The following is a 17505-nucleotide window of genomic DNA, read 5'->3' as shown; positions in this document are numbered from 1 at the left end:
CAAACCTTTAAAACTAAAGTGGAGAGTTCTACAAATATCCAACAAGCACTGGTAAAAGAAAATCAATCACTCCAATCTAAAGTAGATATATGGAGAATCAAATGCGAGGAAAAAATTTAAGGTGTATTAATTTTCCAAAACTTCCTTATGCCTCATCTAAAGACATTTGGAGAAGATATATGATTGAAGTGTTAAAAATTACAGAGGCTATGTCCCTATAACATCAAAGGCACATTATATTCCTCCTCAGAAGAAAAGTCAAGTGGATAATAGTAATTTTCAAGTATTAACATCAAGAGACTCACCTAAATTGGATATTTCTGCAGTCCTGGAGCAGCCTAATGAGAATTCAGCAATATCTTCAACGTTGGTGGTTACTTTTTTACTAGAGACTGATAAGGAATGGGTTTTCAAACGGTATTTTGTACATCGTACAGAGTTGTTCTTGAACCATAAGATACAAATGTTTCCTGATTTATCTAGACAAATGCAGAGAAGAAGACAACAGTTTCTTCTGTTGAAGCCTAAAGTAATTGAACTAGGTTCATTATTTTTGCTAAAATTCCCTTGCAAATGTCTAATTAAACATCTGGGGGTTTCCTATTTGTTTTATCAACCCTCCCAATTAACATCATTTCTTTCGAACAAAATGAGAGCTCTGTTTAGTTTTTCCCCAACTGCTGGTTTGGAAGCTCCTTAAGCTGTAACTAAAAGGCCTCTCACTAAATTATGCTGTATCCCATTAAAGCCAGTTTTTCTTCTAAGAAAAAAATCTCCTAGGGTTGGGTATATCTTGGATCCCATATAGTGGGCTTGTTGCATGTATTGTAACAATGTGTTTTCTCTTTCCTTTTTCTTTTTTGTAATTATTCCTAAATTACTTTATCACATGGATGTGTTATATTTGTCTTTATTTCTTGAAAAGTGTTGCAGAATGCATGTATTTCCTTTCAAGTTAAATAAAGTTTGTAAAATGAATAAAAAAAAAAAATGAAGTACCTCTAGCTCCTACAGACTACAGCCACGAGAATTCTGGTAGGAGCCAAAGCAACAGATCCCATAAAACCAATACTACATCAATAACACTGGATTCCAGTTAAAAGCAGAATAAAAATTCAAAACTCTCTGCTAATGCATGAGTAAACAGGCCCAACACCCCCACAAGAGAACTCGGATCTTTCCGGTTGGCCCTTCTCCCCCTCCCCCTCCCCCCCCCCTCGTCAGATTGTTCTGTACTAGACTCTGAGCCTTCAACTGCTATGCACCAACTATCTGGAACAAGAAACTGCTAACGTTATGCTTCTGCCTTGAGGCCTGCTACCTCATTTTCAGAAAAAAAGCTAAAGCATGGCTCTTCAGCTAGATTTTCCCAGCAGAAACTTCCAATCCGCTGATCTAACCATCTGAGCCATGTGACTACATATTTTGAAGGACATAAGTTACACACCATTGGATTCTTACTGCTATGCCAACCGTGAATTTGATACAAGCTGTATAATAATCCAAATAGTATTGTCTGTTTTTTAAATTTGTTGTAATCTGATTTGAGGCCATTCTTGGTAAAAAGCAGATTATCAAATGTCTATACCTAAATAAATAAAAATATATTTTGGTAGGGGAAGGTAAAGTGTTTAGAAAAATTCTCTTTATATTGCTTTTTAATTTTTTTTAAATAAAACCTTACAGTAGGTTTCCCAGTGATATACAATATGGATTATAAGTGGGTTGGGCTGGTGACTCAGTGGCAGTGCTGTGCGCTGCCATGCAGAGGACCTGGGTTTTCATTTCCTTGGCTGGTTTGGACTGGGGATGCAGCAGAGGCAACATTAACAGCCCCTGAGGGGGGGGAGGGGGGGGGAATCTCAGTCATCACACAGTGGCAACTCCTAGTGACTGCATTTAGGAACCAATGAATGCAGAGTTCCAGAAGGAGCCCAAGTGCATGGCCTTCAGTCAAGGACTGTCATCATGATGACTGGATCAAGTAAATTAGGGGGGGGATATAAAATGGGGGAAAAAAAGCCCTAGTAGTTGCAAATGAAGGCTTATGGTGCTGGATCCCAGCTAGAAGTTTAAACCAGCAAGACTAAATTGCTAGGCCACCCAAACATCAGCATTGAAATCAGAAATGTACATTAGTAGAGATTATACAACCTATAAAAACTCACGGGAGGTAGTATACCCTCGGAAAGTGAACAGATTAAATTGGCAAAAGCTCAAACAGAGGAGTATATTTCCCAATTCATAAAGGCAGGGAATAAAACCTCCTTTACCATATATAAGCAAAAAGACAAAGACTAGAAGGAAAATAGTAAGAATTAAAGTGGGGAATATCAGGATGAATTTAGTGAAGGATCAGAAGAAAGAAGATACCTTAAACAAATATTTTTTGCTTTGCATTCAAATTAGAAGAAGATGGGAATGAATGCAACACAACAGGCAAAGATCTAAGAGACAGTGGTTTGAACATATTAATATTTGCTAAGGCGGTAGTATTCAAGGCACTGGCACAACTGAAAGCAGGCAAGGCAAAGAGATCTGATAGGGTATATTCCTGAATACTGAGGAAGGAATACGAAGTACTGACTACCTCTTGCAGCTATGTTCATTTTAACTCTTGAAACACAAGATATTCTAAGAGACTGAAGAAGAGCAGATGTAGTATTGTTTCAAAAATGTAAAATTGAGGAGGTAGAAAATTATAGACCTGTTAGGGATATGCATAGGAAAAAAATTTAGTTTCGGTTTGTTCATTCATTTGAATGGGCACCTCCATTTGTTTCATTAGTTTCAAACAAAAAAAAGTGTTTGTTTTATTTGTTCATTTGTTTCTCATTACAGTCAATATGGGAAGAATTACTGTTTATTTTGGGCTCCCAAACTGGGATTTTCTAATCATTTCTAATGAAACTGGTGGATCGACATCATCAGAAGGGTGAAAGCATGCCAACGTAATAAGACTATGTTAATGTGAAGAGTCCAGGTATGAAGAGTCCAGGAATCTGCTTTGGAGCAAACCAGTTCCAGTAATGGGAGGACTTCTCCCAAGGCACCGTCAGAGGAGCAAAACAACAGCAAAACTGGCCAGATCATCTCAAGGCTGCAAAAGTGGGGCAAAAAGAACCAACAACAGTGTCATGAACCCCTCCAGGCTTTATGAGAAGAGCAAAGCAGCACCAAATGTGGCATGAAAAGCTCAAGGCACCATGAAGGGGGAACAAAGCACCAAAAGAGGCAGAAAACTCTCCAAAGCAGTGATAGAGAGTGAAAGCAATTGAAAAAGTGGCATGAAGACCACAAAGCAGACATCCAGAGTGGCAAGAACATCTCAAGACAAAGGGTACCAGCCAAATTGGTAGAAAGCCCTAGGCAGGGAGAAACCCAAAGAAATCCTTGGAGGAGGCCTGATAGTTCTGAAGGAGCTGGCTATTCGGGCTTGTGGTTGGTCTTCACTAGAGGATAAAATGCTGACTAGAGACACCAAATGCTCTTTAGCTAATTTCTATTTAATATCCTGTAATTTAGGGAATCCAGCACATGATTCTTCTTCTGAATCAGTTTTTGCATATACTGCCTCCATTACCTAAGAAGCAGTAATCATGAAGGATCGTGATCCTGGTGGTCCTGGATGCTGCACTTCTGCAGCCCTTGCCTTTTTGTATGGTACAATCTGAGTCTGGCAGAACTTTCTGGGTCCCTGAACTGGATGTCCTACCCTACAACAAAACACCAGGCATCAACAGCCTAATGGTAGAATTCTTTTGCCACTTTTTTGACCTGCTAGGACTGATCTCCTGCTAGTCCTAGCAGAAGCCCTGGAGACTGGAGAGTTACCACGACTGTGACGTAATGCAGTATTAACACTGCTCCTCAGAAAAGGAAGCCCATGCAACTTGTGGAACTGGCGCCCAGTCTTATTACTCTATTGACTTACAAGATCATTGCCAAGATGTTCTCACTGCGGCTAGGATACATACTCAAGGAAGTGATCCACCTGGAGCAATCCTACACTGTCCCAGACTGCACAATTTTTGACAATATCTTTTTAGTCCAGGACTTGATTTAATTTTGTCATAGGACAAAAGCCCTGTTGGTGGCTTTTTTGTCTCTAGATCAGGAGAAGGCCATCAACAGACTATATCACTGCTATCTCATGCAGACCTTGCAGGTATTTGGGTTTGGCCCCCAATTCATAGGTTTTTTCCATCTCCTGTATTCATATGCAGTGTGTCTGGTAAAGGTGACCTGGTCCCTAGCAGCGCCTCTGGCATTTGGGAAGGGGCTAAATTAGGACTGTCCCTTGTCCAAGCAACTACATGCTAGCCACTGAGCTTTTCCCATGTCTTCTTGCAGGAAGCTCTCTGGTCTGGCACTGCTGATGATGTGCTCCTCATGGTCTTACTGGGTGCCCTGATTCCTCTCTTGTGAAGGGGGGACTGGCTTAGGCTCCCTTGATCTCAAAGACACCTATACCCACATCGAGATTTTCAGAGCGCACAGGAAATATCTTTGCTTCGTGGTGGGCAAGCGGCACTTCCAGTACAGGGTGCTGCCTTTTGGCCTGGCGTCTGCACCTCATGTCTTCACCAAGTGCCTGGCAGTGGTAGGGGCCTACCTGTGGCAGATGTGAGTGCAGGTTTTTCCCTACCTGGACATCTGGTTTTATGAGAGTGCCACCCAGCAGGGAGTGTTGCAATCCCTGCTGTATACCATTTGGGTGCTGGAGACCTTGGGGTTTCTGGTCAACTACCCGAAGTTGCAGCTCGCCCGTCACTCCAGCTGGACTTTATTGCTGCCAGGTTCGACACGGTGCAGGCCAGGGCCTTTCTGCCCTAGGATCGAGCTCTCACAGTGGTGTCCCTGGCGAGAGTCACCTCTCAGAGTCACCAGGTTTTTGCACACCATATGTTCTGTCTGTTAGGGCACATGGCTGCAACCGTCTCTGTCACTCCCTTCCCTCATCTACACATGCACAGTGGGCTCAGTGGTGCCAGGCCTTTCAGGACATTCGGGTGCGCATCCGTATTACCCGCCACTCCAGGACTCCTTGTTGTGGTGGGAGAATCTGTCCAATTTGGAGATAGGGGTGCCCTTCCAGGCTTCCCCTGCTCAAGTTGTGCTCACCACGGATGTTTCCAACCTGGGTTGGGGTGCCCATTTGGAGGGCCTCCGCACCCAGGGTCAATGGTTCGTTCAGGAAGCAAGGTGTCAGATAAACTTCCTGGAACACTGTGTGATCTGATATGTTCTTTGGGCATTTCAAGATCACCTGGCCAACAAGGCAGTCCTCATCTAGAGACAATCAGGTGGTGATGTGGTACTTCAACAAGCAGGGCAGCTCAAGATCCTACATCCTCTACCAGGAGACGGTCCAGATCTGGTCTTGTGCTCTGTGTCAAGGCATTCTGCTATGAGCCATCCAGGTTTTGCAGGGGAAGGAAAATGTGATGGCACACGACCTGAGTCACTCCTTCTGCCCCCCCGAATGATCCGTGAAGCAGGAGGTTGCGGATTGGATCTTTCTTCTCTGGGGAACCCTGGACATGGATCTCTTTGCTTACCCCTGCAACAGGAAGGTAGGCTAGTTTTGCACCCTGTTCAGAGAGAACAGCAAACTAGCATCGGATGTCTTCGTCCAACATTGGGGCACGGGCCTCCTATATGCATATCCTCCGCTTCCACGAGTGTCAAAACTCTCCTAAACCTCCAACAGGACCAGGGAACCCATGATCCTCATCTCCCCTTATTGGTTGAGGCAGATCTGGTTCTCCCTCCTGCAGGATCTCTCCCTCGGGGAGACAAACAGTCTGGGGACTTCCCCAGACCTCATCACGCAGGATCAGGGCAGACTACGCCATCCCAACCTCCAGGCCTTGTCCCTAATAGCTTGGATGTTGAAAGTGTGATTTTGCAGCCCCTAGAACTCTCGGATTATGTGTCTCGGGTTCTGGTGGTATCCAGGAAGCCTTCCACTAGAAAGCCTTATGTCCTGAAGTGGAAGAGGTTCTCCATTTGGTATGAGCACCATGACTTGGATCCCTTTTCTTGCTCCACATCAAAGCTACTGGATTAGCTTCTGCACCTCTCTGAGGCAGGTCTAAAGACCAGTTCCATCCAGGTGCATCTCAGTGCGATTGGGGCCTACCACCAAGGGGTGTATGGTTCACCCATCTCAGTGCAGGCCATAGTGGGGTGTTTTATGAGGGGTCTGCTTCAGCTGAAGCCTCCACTAAGGGCCCTTGCTGTGTCATGGGACCTCAATATGGTCTTGTCCCAGCTTATGAAGACTCTGAGCCTTTTGCTCCTGTGACCTTAAATGCCTGACCTGGAAGTTCGTCTTCTTGGTGGTGGTCACATCGGCGCGCAGAGTCCGCAAACTTCAGGCCTTGGTGTCGTATCCACCCTACACAAAGTTCTTCCATGATAGGTTGGTCCTGCGCATGCACCCTAAGTTAACTGCCTAAGGTGGTGACAGATTTCCATCTAAACCAGTCAATTGTCCTACCCACCATTTTTCAAAGCCTCATTTGCACCAAGGGGAATGGGCTTTGCCTAGTTTGGATTGCAAGAGAGCTTTAGCCTTCTACCTAGAGTGGAGTCCACGCAACTCTTCATCTCTTTTGACAGGAACAAATTGGGAGTTGCGATTGCTAAGCAGACTCTGTCCAACTGGCTAGCGGATTGCATTTCCTCCTGCCAGGTTCAGGCAGGACTGCAGCTTGAGGGCCATGTTAAGGCTCATTCTGTCAGAGCCATGGCAACTTCGGTGGGCTACTTGCGAGCAGTCCCAGTGGATGAGATCTTCAAGACTGTTTCATGGAGTTCCCGCCACACCTTCGCCTCACACTACTGTCTGGACAGGGACGGTCGACACGACAGCAATTTTGGCCAGTCCATCCTCTGGAATCTCTTTCAGCTGTGAAACCCAACTCTTCCTGCCTCAGGTCCCTTGTTCGGGTTCAGGCTGTCTCCTTGAGTTACCTACAGCACCTCAGTTGTTGTGCTTGTTGGCGCCTGGTTCAGTGACCGTTGGTCCCTTTGCTCAGGAACAGCCTGTAGCTACGGATTCACCGACTTTTGAGGAGTACCATCCTGTTTGTCTTAGCAGAAAACAGAGTTGCTTACCTGTAACAGATGTTGTACTAGGACAGCAGGATGTTAGTCCTCAGGAAACCCACCTGCCACCTTGAGGAGTTAGGTTTTCTCCAAGTTTTTTATTTTATTTTTTCATAATTCTATATTATGAGACTGAAGAGGGACCCCGCGTGGACACGTAGAAAGTGGCATGCTGGGCATGCTCAGTGTGCAAGTCAAAGTTTCTGTGTTTTCTGTGCCGGGCTACATCTGGTGATGTCACCCACTTGTGAGGGCTAACATCTTGCTGTCTTAGGAGAAACTTATTACAGGTAAGCAACTCTGCTTTATAAATAGGATTAAGTTGTGTTTCTGTGTTATTGGGGAGAAGGATGGAGTGATGAACCAAGCAGTTTTTTGTTTTGTGTTATACAGTGTCAGGCAACTAAGCAAATGACACACCGCAGTGACACCACTGTCTATACAGTTTAACTAGATCATTACTGTGCACAACAAAATAATCTTTAAATTGCAGCTGTTTGTCCATTTCGAGATTTTTTTTCCTGACAAGGTATAATCTAGGAACTGAAACAAAAGGAGATGCAATAAGGCCTTCTTCCAATTCTGAGGGGAAAACCAAAGATATCAATTCTTGTATCGTCCCCACACTGAGCGGGCTGTCACAAGCCTTGTGTCTTAGAATTCCAAGCACAAATTTGAATGCTATTTATTGTAATTATCATTTTTAATTTGTTCTATTATTAATTTACCCTGGTGATCACAGTTTCTCAGCAAAGGGAATGTCAAAATTAACATTAGGATTGATTTCTTTAAGTGAACTCGAAAGCAGTTAAGTGTTGGTGACTATTCTGTATGAGTTTCAAGGCTGAAAATGCCTGTCTGGTATGAAAAGAATGTAAATTTTGCTTAAGAGGGCCAAAGAAAAATTGACTTGTTATTCATTGTGTCTCTGCTTCAAGCCAATCACTTCTATCTCAACCTATCCATCAGACCCCAGTTTTGCGAACTGGACAGAGGTGGATGAGTTCACATTCATGAAGACAGTAATGATATTCTCTGCCTGGAAAGGCTGTACGTACATTCCAATATTATTATATTACTGAAAAGTAACTCAGACATATTTCTGCACTTCAACATTATAGATAAACGTGAACAAGCCTTCACACACATTCTGACGGTACATTACATTTCTTTAACAGATATATCCTCTCCTACAATGAAGAAGCCCGAAAAGCCATTGTTTAATCCTACGTCCCCGCAGGATTCTTCATCAAGACTGAGCACTTTCTCCCAGCATCACCATCCAGGAATCCCAGGAGTAGGACACAGTGGTAAGGACATAAAGATTATGGGAAAAGCTGCTTTATGGGACCTGTTGCCCTTAACTCATGGGTTTGCAGTGTCTTGCTTACACCCCTGGGCATTACGTGGGTGAAAAGAGAAGGCTCATATTAACTCTAAATGCATTCTTTGCGTCTTACTACAAAGCCACACAACTATTCTCTATTACGGTCTCCAGTATTTGTTTCATACACAAGAATTCTATTCAAAGTTTCTGTATCAAGGTGACAAATGTACAGAATAGTAATATATTAGGCACAGGGTACTTCATTTTTATAATTATTGATAACATAAATTGTACTGTATGATTTTTTTTATTGCACAGTAAGTGGTGGTGTCAAACAAATGAACAATAAACATAGCATTTACAGCTTCGTTCCAGGCCACATTTTTACTTTTAGACACATATACTTTGTCATGCACACATAATTGTAATATCCAATGTGACATTGTCTAAGCTGACAAAATGGAAATGGGTGAGCTTTGCTTACGGATGAGGTGGAGTAGAAAAGATGTGCAAACTGAATAAATGGAAATTCAGCTGCAGCTCCTGGGGCATAGGCTCAGCAGGATGGGCCAATAGGGTTGTGTCAGTTTTCATGTCATCGATGCTGTGCCACAGAAGAGAATGAAGACAAATCAGGGAAATATGGCAGAGGCATGGAAGTGGTCCTTTTTTCCCCCTCAGAACATGAATAGAAATGTAATTTTGCTCCTTTTTAATTTTTGTAGCATTCTCCTACGGTCTTCCTACGGTCCTGAGGACCGTAGGAAGTCTCCTCCAGAAGACTTATCTTTTTCAAACTTTGTTAAGAACATGGCGGACACTGTTCCCTTCCAGTTGCACACAGAGGTGGATTCCAGGCAAAAGACACTGGAAGTTTTACAATTTGTAGACCCTCCCAAGGAGATTTTGGCGGTGCCAGTGCATGAGGTACTACAAGAACTCATGTACCGAATATGGGAACATCCAGGTTCACTGGCAGAGGTAAACAAGAGGTCAGATGCCACCTACTTAGTCCAACCAATCCCTGGGTTCCAAAAGACCCAGCTACCTCACCAATCAGTGGTAGTGGAGTCGGCCCAGAAAAAAGCGAAAAGGCTAAAATCTCATGCCTCTACACCACCTGGGAAAGATAACAGATTCATGGACAACTTAGGACGTAAAGTTTTCCAAGGATCTATGTTGGTATCTAGGATTGCATCTTACCAACTTTTTATGAACCAGTATCAACGAAATCTTTGGAAACAAGTCCAAGACCTAGTTCTCACACTTCCTGATCAATATCAGGAACCCTTTCATCAACTGGTACATAAAGGCCTAGAAGCAGGCAAACATGAAGTTAGGGCAACTTACGACAGTTTTGAAACTGCATCACGTCTCTCTGCTTCAGGAATAACTGCTCGTAGATGGGCCTGGCTTAAGGCGTCTGATCTCCGACCAGAAGTACAGGAGAGACTGGCCGACCTTCCTTGTTTGAGGGATAACCTGTTTGGCAACAAGGTTAAGGAAGCGGTTGCAACTATTAAAGATCACACTGAGACACTTAAACAACTTTCATTACTGCTTCAGGAGACACAACCCCCGGCCAGGAGACCTCCTAGAAGGGATATAAGGCGTCCTTATTACCGCCATCGCCGCTAGTATCCCCCATCAAACCGGGCAAGACCATCTCGCCCAGCTCAGCGACCTCAGGCTAGGCAAAGGCCTGCCAGGCCTCAACCTCCTCCTCAGACTGCATCAACGTCGGGATTTTGAAAGAAAATCAGAGAGCAGCAGCCAACCCACCAATCCACTTCCACATCTGCCAGTAGGAGGTCAGGTAGCTTTTTTCCATCACACCTGGACCTCCATAACCACAGACCAATGGGTACTCTCCATTACAGCTCAGGGTTACCGATTGGACTTTCTCATTGTACCAAAAGAAACTCCTCCAATCTCATCTTGGACAGTGAACCACCATTCCACAATTCTACAAACAGAATTATCCACCCTTCTGAGAGCCAGGGCCATAGAACCAGTTCCCAGACCTCAGCAGGGCAGAGGATTCTACTCCCGCTATTTCCTCATTCCAAAGAAAACCGGAGGCCTTCGTCCCATCCTAGACCTCAGAAATCTCAACAAATTTCTCAAAAAAGAAAAATTCAGGATGGTATCGTTAGGCACCATGCTACCTCTCCTTCAAAAAGGGGATTGGCTCTGCTCTCTGGATCTTCAAGACGCCTACGCTCACATCCCCATCTTTCCTCCTCATTGCCAGTACTTGCGATTTCTGGTCGAACGACAACACTTTCAATACCGAGTGCTCCCATTCGGCCTAGCCTCAGCACCTCGAGTGTTCACAAAGTGTCTGGCAGTGGCGGTGGCACACCTCCACAAACAGAAAGTGCATGTATTCCCTTATCTAGACGATTGGCTCATCAGAAGTCAGACACAAGAAGGAGCTCTCAATTCCCTCAAGCTCACAGTCAACTTGCTTCACTCCTTGGGATTTCTCATCAACTACCAGAAATCCCATTGCACACCATCTCACCTACTACAATTCATCGGTGCAGATTTAAACACCATCATAGCAAAAGCTTTTCTTCCAAGAGACCGTGCTCAAACACTCGTTCTCCTGGCACACTCTCTTCGAAATCAATCCCAAGTTACGGCTCATCAGTGCCTCACCCTACTCGGACACATGGCCTCCACAGTTCACGTCACTCCCATGGCCAGACAGACCATGCTACTACTGCAATGGACACTCAAAACTCAGTGGATTCAAGCCATTCAACCATTGTCCACTCGCATTCAGATAACACAGGAACTGCGTTCCTCCCTCCTCTGGTGGACATCAATGAACAACTTGCTCAAAGGTCTGCCTTTTCAGCATCCATTTCCGCAAGTGACACTAACTACAGATGCGTCCACCTTAGGCTGGGGAGCACACATTGGTCATCTGAAGACCCAAGGGACGTGGACAAAAACCGAAGCCTCTTTTCAAATAAACTTCCTAGAGCTTCGAGCTATACGTTATGCGCTACATGCGTTCAAGGACTGCCTTTCACACTAGACTGTGCTGATTCAGACAGACAACACAGTAGCCATGTGGTACATCAACAAACAAGGAGGAACAGGTTCCTACCTCCTTTGCCAAGAAGCAGCTCAGACTTGGGACTGGGCCCTAACACACTCAATTCTTCTACGAGCCACTTACCTGGCAGGCATCTGCAACATAATAGCCGATCGCCTCAGTCGTCAGTTACAACCACACGAGTGGTCCTTGGATCCAACGATAGCAACCAAGATCTTCCAATGCTGGGGTCAACCAACAATAGATCTCTTTGCATCCCATCTGAACTACAAAGTGAACAATTACTGCTCCCTATTACAACAGGAGAACAACCTACCAAAGGACGCCTTTGCTCGCCATTGGAACTCAGGCCTGTTATATGCGTATCCACCGATACCACTCATAACCAAAACTCTAGTGAAGCTGCAACAGGACACAGGGACCATGATACTCATAGCCCCATACTGGCCTCGACAAATATGGTTTCCCACACTGCTAGACCTCTCAGTCCGGGATCCCATTCGTCTGGGAGTAGCTCCCACTCTCATAACTCAGGATCAGGATCGGTTGCGCCATCCCAACCTTCAATCCCTATCCCTGACAGCATGGATGTTGAAAGCTTGATCTTACAACCACTCAACCTTCCATCCTCTATATCTCAAGTACTTATAGCTGCACGTAAACCTTCCACTAAAAAGAATTATTCCTATAAATGGAAACGGTTTACTTTGTGGTGCACTCAGAAATCTTTAGATCCTTTCACTTGCCCCACTACCTCACTACTAGATTACCTGTACCATCTTTCAGACTCTGGTCTTCGGACTTCATCTGTAAGAGTTCACGAGTGCAATCTCTGCTTACCATAACAAGATGGGAGATGCACCTATCTCTACCCAGCCTCTCGTCAGTAGATTTATGAAGGGTTTAACTCACCTTAAACCTCCAATTCATTTCCCTAGCATACAATGGGACCTAAACGTAGTATTATCCAGGCTCATGCATTCCCCATTCGAACCCATAGACACCTGTGACCTTAAATTTCTTACATGGAAAACTGTATTCCTCATAGCCATTACATCAGCTAGAAGAGTCAGTGAACTACAAGCACTTGTCACATACGAACCTTTTACAAAGTTCCTACATGACAGGGTGGTCCTCCGTACTCATCCAAAATTCCTTCCAAAAGTAGTCACGGAATTCCACCTGAACCAATCTATAGTTTTACCAACATTCTTTCCAAGACCTCACTCTCACCAGGGAGAAAGAGCCTTACATACATTGGACTGAAAACGTGCACTATCCTTCTACTTAAACCGCACTGCAGTCCAAAGGAAATCCAGTCAACTATTTGTATCTTATGATCCAAACAAACCAGGTAAAGCAGTGGGTAAACATACTTTGTCAAACTGGCTAGCAGATTGCATACAGTTTATGAAAAAGCAGGCCTTACTCTTCAAGGGCGAGTAAAGGCACACTCAGTCAGAGCAATGTCAACCTCAGTAGCACACCTTCACTCTGTACCTATTCTGGACATTTGTAAAGCAGCAACATGGAGTTCTCTTCACACCTTTGCAGCTCACTATTGTTTAGACAAAGAAGGAAGACAAGATTCAGCATATGGACAATCTGTCTTAAAGAACTTGTTTCCAGTGTAACCCCAACTCCTTCTACATCCAACCTGCTGTGATCATTCATTTCAACAACAATACTTCACTGTTGCCTCAATCCCAAATGACTCAGGCTCTAGCTTGCTAATCACCCATATGGGGGGACTAGCATCCTGCTTGACCTGGGATAAAGCAAAATTGCTTACCTTGTAATAGGTGTTATCCCAGGACAGCAGGATGTAGTCCTCACGAAACCCAGCTGCCACCCCGCGGAGTTGGGTCCGATACGTTTTATTATTTTATTTTTGGCTAATGCTAATTGCTACAAAACAGACTGAAGGGAGACCCCTGTGGCAGGGAATATCATGGCATGCTGGGCATGCTCAGTAGACACTCTGGTGCCAGTCAAAAGTTTCATAGAAACTTTGAGAGAAGTTTTTCCGTATATAGGGCTCCATTACTGATGTCACCCATATGTGAGGACTACATCCTGCTGTCCTGGGATAACACCTATTACAAGGTAAGCAATTTTGCTTTTCTGACCTTCCTGAGATTTCAACTGAAGTTGTCTGTTTCCCTTTAGGAAAGAAAAAGAAAAAAGGATTCTATATGTCAGGGAACATGAAAAGTGTATGCTGGGGTCAATGGGTGCTTTACTATGTGAGTGAAATAAGATGATAATTTCAGAAGTTCTTCTGAAATTATCATCTTATTTCACTCACATAGTAAAGCACCCATTTATAAGCACTAACAGACTTATAAAGCCAAATTTCAGAGAGGAAACAAAGATTGAAAAAAAAAAAGTAAGATGTTAAAATCCTCCTTTCCAAAACTTTTGTTACCATATAATGTCCTCTTAGCTGAGAGATATATCTTCTGAATATGATTTGAGATTTAGCGATAGTATACAATAAATAATAGCTGTGAGGCTAGCAATCATTTTACCATCTTCATATGTTTCAGCAATATATTTTGCAAACCAGCATTTCAGTCTCTTAATCGAAGGTTTATAGAGTCATTTCATTGTGTTGGTCATATATCTTGACAATTTTTTACTTGAAATGGCTGAATCAACCTATCTGGATGATTTTGACTGTCTCCGACAAGTGTCACCATTCTGTGTGGCCATCTAGTATGAACTGGCTCTTTTTTAATTTTGATTTTACAGACTCCAAAATACCTATCTCCAATAATACCATGAGGGAAGGGGTGAGTGAATGCCTCTGCGATCAGCAGCATTTTAACACTGAGGACAGTTTATTTATTTAAAGTGCTTACATTTCACCTATAATGACACAGGTTCTATTAAGCGGATTACAACAACACACACATAATTAATAAAACCAATACAACACAAATATTACAATAAAAACAATATAACAAAAACAGCATAATAAAATCAATAAAATAAGAAACAATTAGTACAGATGTACCTCCTAGTGTATGACAGTAAATTGACCAGAGATTGCCTTGTTATTGCTTCTTTTATCCTTTGTGATCCAGTTATAATGGGATATCCTATACTTAAAAAATTAAAAAAATGTACAGAGATAGAAAGGCTACTTTTGTAAACTGTCTAATGCCCAAGGGTTTGATTCAGATAGTTGGGCTTGATATGCAGTCTCATATAGATGGAATTTACTTGACTTTTGAACTGTCTTACAAGCCTTAAAACTCACTGGGATTGACTACTGCAATTCCTTGTGTATTGGCGCTCCCCAGAGCTCACTTCAAGCATTAGATATAGCACAGAATTCCGCTGCTAGGCTCCTCACCAACACACAAGTACATGAACATATTACACCCATTCTCAAATCCCTTCATTGGCTACCAGTAAAATGGCGAATAACATACAAAATCTTGGCAACAGTTCACAGCCTCTTACACAATGGAGCAGATTTTCAAAGGGTTAGTGTGTAAGATATGTGTGTAACCCCCGAAAAGCTGCCCCTTCCATCCCCTGCGTGCGCCGAGCCTGTCTAGCATAGGCTCGGCGGCACGCACAAGCCCCGGGACGCGCGTAAGTCCTGGGGCTTTCCTGGGGGGCGTGTCGGGGGCGTTCCAGGGGCGGGGCCGCGGGCGTTGATCCGGCCCAGGGGCGTTCGAGGGGCGAGGCTGCGGCCTCCGGACCAGCCCCCGAAGCAGAACATGGTGCGCCGGCAGCCGGCCGGTGCGTGCAAGTTACGCCTGCCTTGGGCAGGCGTAAAATAAAGGTAGGGGGGAGTTAGGGCTGGGGAGTGGGTTAGATAGGGGAAGGGAGGGGAAGGTGGGGGGGCTGGAAGGAAAGTTCCCTCCGAGGCCGCTCCGATTTCGGAGCGGCCTCGGAGGGAACGGAGGATGGCTGCGCGGCTCGGCGCGCGCAGGCTGCCGATTTTGCGCAGCCTTGCACGCACCGACCCTGTATTGTATAACATGTGCGCAGCAGCACACGCATGTTATAAAATCGGGAGTAGATTTGTTCGCGCCTGGTTGCGCAAACAAATCTACTTCCACGCGCACCTTTTAAAATCTACCCCAATATCATTAGTCCCTGGATAAGTTCAATCCTACATTTTTACGTACCAACTAGAAACTTCTTTTTGGCAAATAAATTGATCCTTGACATCCCAGCTGCAAGACATTCCAAACTGTCACTCGGGAAAGAGCTTTTTCCATCACAAGACCAGCAGCCTGGAACTCATTTCCAGGAGCATTGTGTTCCATTACTAACCATAAAGAAGAATTCAGAAAAGCTCTAAAAACCTACCTATTCACCCAGCTTTGTTTTTGCAGAAAATATTTGAGTTTACAAGGTCTAGACTTGTGTTTGGCAGAGTACATTTTGATTTTATTATTTTTCTTCTTTTGTTGTTTATTGTTCTTTTATTGTATTTGTTAGACATATGACCCATCCCGAACTTCGGAGGGTGTGAGATAGCAAGAATTTTTAAATAAATAAAAATAAATAAATGAATGAAATGCAAACCTAGCTAGGCGCCAGTTATGATTATATGACCTGGGGCCCAAAGTGTTTACATTCTTCTTTTCATCTGCCATCGGAGCAGACAGATTTCCATTTTGTATTATCCTGCTATCAGTAATACTATAAATTAGTAATTTTACATTAGAAATATATTTATATTCCAGTGTTTGTACTTACCTGTTATGTGGGTTCTTGTAACAAAGAGATTATGGAAAGCATGTATTGGAAAGTCATGTTTCAGGTCAGGTAGTGGTGTTTGTAGCAAAGTCATGTCCTTAGTACACAAAAATCAGGAATCATAGTCTATAATATGCCCTCTTTACCAATATTTCAGGCCATATGAGAAAAACAGGTAACACGTGAGTGTCAGAGTGCGGCTACATACTAACAGTTTTGGTGAGGAAAAAGACAGTTTGCTGTAAAACGTCAATTTGTACTAAACCATGTAAATTTAAATTAAGCAGAGCCTAAAACTTTCTCTTTCTAAGGCTGCAGAGTTCATTTTTTGCTGGAGGAAAAACAGGGCACATAGTCAGTGCGAGGCGGGACAAGGAAGGGTCACATAAAGTCAAGCAAACCCTGACACCCGGGGGAGAAAAGCTTGCCTGAGCTCAGGTTGAGGTTTTAGGAGTTAGCACAAGCTTTTGTTCTCATTGTTCCTTGTGGTCAGCCGTTGCAGCATACCAACTGCTGTACAGCAGCTAAAGTTGCTTGGCATTGGCTCTTTACAGTGTATGCAGTTCCATGGGTAATATGTGAGTCTGGTTGTGGTTTGGGATGGAAACCAGCAAAAGCAGAACCAAATGTCAAAGTTTAAGCCGAGTGCTTCTGTTTGTTTGGACTTCTGCAGTTTGGGTGCAGGATTAGTAATTGATGTTGAAATTAACCCTTGTGATAGCTGGCATGACCTGCCGGCATTTTTTTTTTTGGGGGGGGGTTTCCCCCAGTTATGGTGTGTATATTTCATCACGACACAATCTGAGCTGTTAAGTATAGCCCATGTTTAGAAATACTTCACAACTGACCTGCGTAGTAGCGACGATTGGGGTGCGGTGACAGTTTTATTGCCCCCCCCCCCCCCCCCCCCCCCCGATGATATAACTTTTCGAGAGAGGCATTTACTCGGCAATGCTCAATCTTCTGCTGCTTGCATCTCAATGAGGCAGGTCTCCCAACTCATCCTCGGCACACGGGGGAAGGGGAAGTTTCCAAGTAGTTTACCTGGGGACGTGCCCCTTGCAAAAAGTGCTGGCAGGCCTTGGGTAGGGGCAGGGGCAACAATGTCCCTGCAAGCCCACAAGCCTTGCATGGGATTTCCAAAGTACCCACATGCATGCAACGTCTATGGACACTTGCACCCAGGGACTTTGTATCCGTTCTCAAAGGGAACCTCTGCGTGAGGTTTCCCTTTGAATGGGCCTACAGAGCAACGCAACTGCTTTTC

The 17505-nt window shown here is 44.1% G+C and overlaps 1 protein-coding gene across 5 annotated transcripts in view; it reads left to right on the top strand.

Annotated features, from left to right (window-relative positions):
• NFIB (nuclear factor I B) overlaps positions 1–17505 on the top strand; it is a 537156-nt gene that overhangs the window by 403677 nt on the left and 115974 nt on the right. For all 5 annotated transcript variants that reach the window (XM_029605636.1, XM_029605626.1, XM_029605642.1 and 2 more), the window contains exon 7: positions 8295–8426. In XM_029605636.1, the coding sequence (XP_029461496.1) occupies positions 8295–8426 (132 nt within the window). The remainder of the gene's footprint in view (positions 1–8294; positions 8427–17505) is intronic.

The sequence above is a fragment of the Rhinatrema bivittatum genome, chromosome 1 (genome assembly GCF_901001135.1).
Source record: "Rhinatrema bivittatum chromosome 1, aRhiBiv1.1, whole genome shotgun sequence".
Lineage (NCBI taxonomy): Eukaryota > Metazoa > Chordata > Amphibia > Gymnophiona > Rhinatrematidae > Rhinatrema > Rhinatrema bivittatum.
Note: the sequence above shows the minus strand (reverse complement) of the source record. Positions and strands in the feature narration are given on the sequence as shown.